Source organism: Montipora capricornis, chromosome 11 (assembly GCF_036669925.1).
Source record: "Montipora capricornis isolate CH-2021 chromosome 11, ASM3666992v2, whole genome shotgun sequence".
Taxonomy (NCBI): Eukaryota; Metazoa; Cnidaria; class Anthozoa; order Scleractinia; family Acroporidae; genus Montipora; species Montipora capricornis.
Window position 1 is genome coordinate 38,890,926 of NC_090893.1, and position 7,500 is coordinate 38,898,425.

The 7,500-nt window shown below is 40.9% G+C and overlaps 1 protein-coding gene and 1 pseudogene across 1 annotated transcript in view; both read right to left on the reverse strand.

Moving 5' to 3' along the window:
• The window catches only part of LOC138023469 (PHD finger protein 24-like), a 9,164-nt pseudogene extending 7,904 nt beyond the window's left edge, over nucleotides 1-1,260 (reverse strand).
• A 13-nt stretch (nucleotides 1,261-1,273) lies between these two features.
• Nucleotides 1,274-7,500, reverse strand: part of LOC138023470 (guanine nucleotide exchange factor subunit RIC1-like) — a 45,121-nt gene continuing 38,894 nt past the window's right edge. Inside the window, exons 18-22 of the mRNA XM_068870469.1 lie at nucleotides 6,526-6,691; nucleotides 4,240-4,344; nucleotides 3,289-3,401; nucleotides 2,640-2,768; nucleotides 1,274-1,375 (exon numbers count right to left, since the gene is read on the reverse strand). Coding sequence (XP_068726570.1) covers nucleotides 1,274-1,375; nucleotides 2,640-2,768; nucleotides 3,289-3,401; nucleotides 4,240-4,344; nucleotides 6,526-6,691 — 615 coding nt within the window. The remainder of the gene's footprint in view (nucleotides 1,376-2,639; nucleotides 2,769-3,288; nucleotides 3,402-4,239; nucleotides 4,345-6,525; nucleotides 6,692-7,500) is intronic.

Below are 7,500 nucleotides of genomic sequence, written 5' to 3' on the forward strand. Positions count from 1 at the left end.
TAAATCCTTCATTTGTAGACACAATCTACAGGTGCCTAGTAACACGTAAGTAAAGAGCATAGCAAAGAATGACCCCCAAAACGAAAATAATTGCGAGTTACCTGGAGAGGTTTCAGATGCAGTAGCGTCCTCTTCTAGCACTTCATGTAAACATGGAGTTCAAGTACATGTGGGAAAATATGGAAGAGCACAAACACATAGCGGGAATTTTCAGGGCTTGCTGGACCTACGATGAGAACAAAAAAAAAAAAAAACCAGAAATTTATTAATGATGATGATGCTGATGATGTTGATCAGCGATGTTGAAACTGTTGCCCCTCCACCTCCCCACCGTTGCAACCTTGTTGAAATATGTTGTATCGAAGTTGAAGTCGACGAATCGAAGGTGATGACGTGTTGAAACCGTTTGCCCACCCCACCAGTCAAACAGGTTCAACAAAATCGAACGGTATGTGGGAGCAAATGTTCACGCCCTTTTCCCGGGCCTTAAAACTCCCTATTATGACGGCGGAAGCGCGGGCAGCGGCCAGGAGTAGGTAATACGTAACCTAGGGAACTAAAAACGTCACTTACTTTCTGTCGCAAAAGCTGCCTGAGAATGTCGGGGTAAGTAGATCGGAGGTCTGCAAAAACAAGGGACACACAACATTTGAAGGCTCTGCTCAAACCGTCGAGTAATCAAGTTACACTTCGCATTTCTAGTTCTTGAACTATATTAATCAAATTACCATAACAATGAAACAATCTGATAGAAGACACTAAGCTACGCGGGGAAGGTACATAGAGTGACGTATTTAGCCATGAGATTCCATGTTGCCGTGCGTTTGTTCAGATGACGTCAAAATGTGGTAAGAATGAAAAAGGACACATGCACAATCGCGTGGAGATAGCCGATAGCTAAGTGTGTGTGCAACAAGTGTATGTTTTTATTTTTAACCAATACGGAATATTCTTGCTTTGCGGCATTCTCGATGCCTAGCTGTCGTTGTTCCTTAAATGCCCCTTATCTGTTTTGATAACATACCGTTCTTTCAAACGTACAGAAAGGAAAAGCTTGCGGAGAAAGTGAAGTAGGGGCAGGCGATGTGCATTCTAAAGGCATTGGCTCCTCCGCAGCCACAAGAATTACCCCATCTTCAAACAAAACAGCCGTACACAACACACTATATACACAGTTCACCTACCCCGCAACAAGACCATGAACAAATCTCCAAACACGCACGCCAAGCTCGCTAAAAGAGGTACAGTAATAGCATACATTTATTTTCTAATACTAACCCAATGGATATATGTTTAGCTGAAATGGCAGCATGATTCGCTTCGACAGGAAGTTTGGCGGATTTTCATCATCTCCAGGGAACAAAGGAAGCCAAACCTTTGAGAGAAACAAATAACGAAGGCAGCAAGAAAATCAAATGTTGACTGGGAATTTCCCGTTCACAATACCGATTTATTCATCAATTCAATGAAAGGAAAGGATACCTGGGACCCGTTGCTCGAAAGTCCCGAAACTTTACGGGCCATTTTCGGGTGTCACGGTTCCAGCTGTATCTCAAGAACGGAGAGGATTAAGTGGTGAAACTTCAAAGTCAGTTTGCTTTTAGCTACCTTGAAAACATGTTAAAAGATCGGCATTCCAAAACAAGAGGTTGGCAGGTTCACAATGGCTTTTTCGGGCCCGAAAAGTTTTCAGGACTTTCGGGAAAAGGGCACCAGGGGTCAGATGATCCCCACCAGGGTATCTGCCCGCAGCCAGATGTAATTGACTGAGGAGAGATGATTTCGATGAAGGAGAAAAGCCCTTGGAAAAAGATTGAGATCGACTGAAACTTAGCCCACTTACGACATCAAGGCCGAGACCAAGGTCGAACTCGGATCAATGATGAGGTGGGAGGCCAGGGCCTGATTGTTCAAAAGCCGATTAACGCGAATCCCAGATTAAGAATTAACCAAGGAGTTTATTTTTCTACCCAAATGCTGTTCACGCTGATATTCGGCAAAACTTAGAAGAAGTCAATCTTGAAAAACAGAAATAAGCAAAAGAAACTTTCACCAAAAAGTTGAAAACATGAAACAAAAGTTTGCGCAAATCCTGGATTAATTTAATCGGCTTTTCCAACAACCGGTCCCAGGTTGACAACCATCAATTATCGCATCCTGACTGTTACTTATTTCCGATTAAAGAAAAGCTTGTACATATGCTGTGTAATATTTTAACACTTACAGAAGCTACTGAAAAGTGTTGCAGGATTCAGAAGAAAAAAGTCTTTCAGAAACTGAAAAAAGGCGCTAAATCCAGTCATAACCTTCGAAGAAATAGTAAGTGCAAAAGTTGGCCCATATAGCTAACTGTTTGAGAACAATGTTGTTAAGGGTAGCCTTCTGATGAACTTGAATTGAAGAGGGCGAAGCATTACTGACTCAAAAGAAGCTTTATACCTCCCAACCATTGGGTTAGTAAGCCAAGAAATCAAGTTTACTTTCGACTGTACGTTTTCAAATTATGTTGCTTTTTCACGATTTTGTCCCACACCCGAGGGCCATCTGGAAACTCCTCATAGTCAACAGAAATGCCATTTGAAGCAAGCAAAACATACTTCAAAAACTGACAACACCAAGAAATAACAATGTTTCCCTACTTTCATTCCATTGGCTCCGCATCCCAGCCACAGGGCCTCCATTAGGTGTCTTTTGGTTCGACTGGATGTTGATGATGTCCAGATATTTTCCACACAGGAAGCAAGAACAACAGGAGAACAAAACGAGCACTAAATAATAAAAGCAAGGCTTTAAACATGACTATTTCATAATAACGCATTTTTTACTTGTAATGTTACATACAGGCCTATCTTAATTAACCGAGTATGTCTCTTAATTAATCCTTTTCGTCGGTTGAAACTTTTCAGCGGAATCTGTTCACAAATTCTGCATCATTAGCGTAAGCCCACCGTTTTCACACCAATCTTCCAAAGAAACCAGCAGCACATACTACATACATACTTAGGGTGCGTTCGATTGACCCTATTCCAAAATAACTTTAACGTTTCATAAAACCACTCACTGATCTCAATAGCACAGTTCCTTAAAAAACATTGAGCCTGAACTATAATAAAGCAATATGTCATAGTTCTACTCTTCACATCTTGACAACATTCAAGACTTTTTGATGACTTCTAGTATTTTTTGGCAAGCGAATTTGGACGGATCTAGCAAACGCAACCATATCTCATCCTAGTAATACGATTTTCCTTCTTCAGTAAATGACAACAACTTTCTTTGACTGACTACCTTTCTAGTTCTCCTCTCTGGATATGCTTTGTCTTTCTGGAGCATTAATAAACGACCACCCACGTTAATGATAAGAGATTCAACACCATCCAGTCCTTCGGAACCTACGTATTCTGAAGACATTGAATTTAGCAGTAACATAACAAAATCTTCATTGTGTTGTTACTCAAACCTTTGGTACTGAAGCAATAAGTAAGCACTCGTATTTTTTTCCCAAAGACTACAAATTGCACTCGCCCTACAGCCTCGTGCACATTTTGTTCGTCTTGTAAAAAAAAAAAATTCCTGCTTATTTATTCCAAATTGCATTCTAACTCATATGATTACCTATACTAAAAATTCACCATTTGGTTCCCAGGAAAATACGGATTCTTCTGTAGTTTCACACAGGTTCTCAAGGAGAGGTCTTGGAACTTTCGAGAAAAGGGCCACATGTCTTTCAAAAAACAGGAATTAACAAGACAACACTTTTTTGTAAGTGAAACAGTTTTGGGTCATTCAGTTATAATAACTATGCGCTTATAGGATAGCGTAAAATGTGAAAAAGGCAAAAACACACCGTTAGCCCAAATCACCATATATGGAAATAAACAATAGACTTCCAAACCATGGTTGCGGTCACATTAGGGAGTTAAACACTAGTGCTACTTCAAGTTCTATTGTTCAGTGTTCTCCTAGAGATTCAAGACACCAGACAGTTGACACTAGAGTAGTGTGACCGCGACCAATAACTATCAATAGACCATTTTCGATATATTAAAATTCAGCTTGATAGTGAGGCTTAGAGGACACAAACAAAAGAAATGAATAAACATGTTAATTAATTTTCCTTTTTTGTGTCCTCTAGGCCTTGCTGCCAAGCTGAATTTTAATACATCGAGAGTAGTCTATTGTTAACAATGGGTGGTTCTCTATATATGGGCTAGCATGAATTATCAGTCTTGAACCCACCTGCATATAGTGATGTAAGCGTGACATGTATCACTGCTAAGGGATGGGGCACGTGATTCACTAATGATACTTCTTGAACACGTGACACCTGCACTTCAGGAACATCTGAAACAGACGCAGTGGCTTAGCTTCTGTCGTCTCTAGATTTCAGATTAAAGAAGAATTGTACATTAAGTGGAAAGCTAGCCCGGGTAGCTGGGGTATTGTTGGCGCGAGAGGCACAAGCCGCGTGGAGAGTCAACCAGGTTTTCTGAGCCAGCGAGACTGAGCACCCCCAGCAAACCATTGTTTTAACGAAAACCGCTGGTCAGCAACCTGGTTCTGGTCATTGCTGTCTGAGGTCTTCCAATGCGGAGGGGCGCCCCTCCCCATTCTCCGTGCGGCTTTGCCGCTGGTTGCCCGTGGCCAGTCCCTTTCGTCCCAACACTTAAAATCATTATGGACGAGTTGGATGAAGGCTTTCCCAAAGGAGCAGTTTACTGATTGGCTAGAAGTCTTGTGCTGATGCTTATACGCCGGACCACGTCCCCACTTAAAACAACAGCGACATAAAGAAGGAAGGCATAAAAATATCAAAGCCTTGCATTCTTTTCATTCATAGCCTTATGTTGCCGTCTGTTCTTCCGTTACTGCTTATAAGTAACGTTCAGAACGGTAATGAACATCAATCTAAACATGCCACAAAGACCCTGTTAGTAATGATACAATTCTTTCTGCACAAAATCGCAGAAGAAAGTTTTGCAAGGGTGGAATGATTCCTCAGTTCCTCTGGAGTGAGGGAGGGTGGGTGGAAAGAATTAAACCCATTTACATTAGCAATTTTTTTAAGTGACAATTTTATGTGACAAATATATTTGATCGTGTAGATAGCACAACAAATAACTGTTGATAATTTGTAGTTAGGTGGGTCAGCAATGCCAGCAGAGAACAACAAGAAACAAGGCGCAGTTGCCTGGTCGCTCTCCAATGGCGCTCACTCAGAGGCAGGAATTTGCCACATTTTATGTGACAAGTCGTCTACACGAGCAATTTTTCGTATTTGACAACTTTTATTTGTCGCATAAAAGCTAACACGCCAGCTTTTTAGCAAATACAGTTGTCATATAAAAATTGGCCAAATTTTCTCGTCTACATGAGCAAATAAAAACTGCTCGTGTAAACGGGGCTTTGATGTCTCGGATAACAGAGAACACTATTCGGTCACACTTATGTCCACAAATACACATACTTAGGTGCAGACCTGATTTTAATTTCCAACACTTAAGGCGCTTTTCGTTTGTCAAAACTGGCCAGCCAGACCCGTCAGTTTGCAAAGAAAATGTAACAATTTGAAGAAACACTTGCATGATAATCCCTCGTATTCTTCTGGAGGAGTATATATCATCCTCGACTGAAGTTAGTCTTTCCAAATGCCCAGTCTGGCAGGCCAGTTCTGTCAAATGGAAAGTGCCCTTAGTGTCCCTTTTAAGTATAGGCATTAGCTACCTATTTAATCTAGCAATAAGTAAGTTTAGTGTAAGAGCTAATTATTGTTATTTTTTGGTGAAGGTAAACGGTTTATCTTTACATGAGAACGAGTTTGGGTGACACTTTGTGACTTACAGCATCACGTTTACGTGAAACGTGAACGGCAAGTGACCACGTGACCATAATTTTACCGCCATTTTCTACGTTTGCCAGCTGCTGCTTGCCGTTTCTACGTGAAAGTAGGCATTTTCGCGTTTGCCGTATACGTGAAGTGTTCTTTTCGTTTTCTTCTACATCAGAAGTTGTTTGCGGAAAAAAAGGACCCGAAAACCATTTTCCGGTATGCAAAAAGGGGGAAAAATTAGGCTTCATGGTTATAGGTAGTTCATAATTGACTCCTTGTCGCAATTTTCTTCATGAACTAACGTTGACTCTCTGTTGACGGACAAAACAGCTTCATCGAAACTCTCAAAGTTTGACGGGTAAGGATTTTCCTTTTACATGGCGTCTTTTTCTACAAACAATGTTTAAAAAGACTTCCTTTATTTTTTGCTTTTTAGTAACTAAGTTAGTACTCGAGTTGCCGTGGGTCACGCGAAGCTAAAGTCGCAACCTTCTCTCCATTTTAAGTGAAACATGAAACGTGAAGAGGTAAGCCGACGTTTGCTGTTTCACAAAAACGTGATAACATTGATAATCTGTATTCCCTGACGCGAGTAACGTTGAAGTTGGGGAGAAGAGCAAGGGGGACAATTTGTCATGCTTCTTAAAAGCGTCGTGCATTAAATAACGTGTGTTTCTGTTCGGTTAAGCCCTTACTTGGGTCACTGCTTGTCCTCTCCAATGAAAAGAAAACCACTCGACTGTCAGAGCAATAAACCAACAACAAACAGCGGAACACATTAACCAAAAAGGCTGGAGATGGCAGCTTGATATTCAGGGCAAAAGCGTTATCTAAGTTGCAAGTTCGAGGGTAAAAACGAACCTGTAAAAGGAAGACATAAACAACGAACGTGTTCACCACGAAATCTGTGTCTGTACAATTTCAAACAGTCAAGGACTATGCAGTGATCAAAGTGAGTGAATACAGACAACACATGCTCTTTTGGTCACGCCTAAAACAATGCAAGCAAAGTACAAGTAAGTCAGCCGGAAAGACCTATGGTTGACGTTGTAAGCATTGGCTGTATGCTTCTTGGTAACTATAGCTTATCCGAGACAGAGAGACTGGCAGACAGACAGAGTTTCATTAAATCAGTTTGCAGAAATACCATGAATTGTGCGACTTTACAAAATACTTAACCCTCAAATATAATGATATTACTAAAACTACAGTACAACTGTAATTACCTAAGCGAGTTAACGTGCTAAATCTAAGCTCAGTGGTTAGAGCATCCGACTAGATCACGGAGGACCGTGGGTTCAAATCCCATCTGGGGCTCGCATTTTCCCGAGTTTCCATTTGATTCATAATATCTTTCATTTGTTTTTCACATTACTCACTTAGGTGATTGGTTGGTTGCATCTTTGATATGCCTTAATAAATGTGACTGCGTGATGCAGTTTTGAGTCATATATGGCTGTCTGGAATTTACTATGTGACTGTGTGATGCAGTTGTACATGTAGTCTATATCCACATTTTGCTCACGATAGAGTCTGTAGTAGGTCAGTGGTTCGAGCATCCCACTAGATCATGGAGGGTGGTGGGTTCAAATCCCACCTGGGGCTGGGATTTTCCTGAGTTTCCATTTGATGCATAATATTTTTCATGTACAACTGTAATTAAAGTCTAA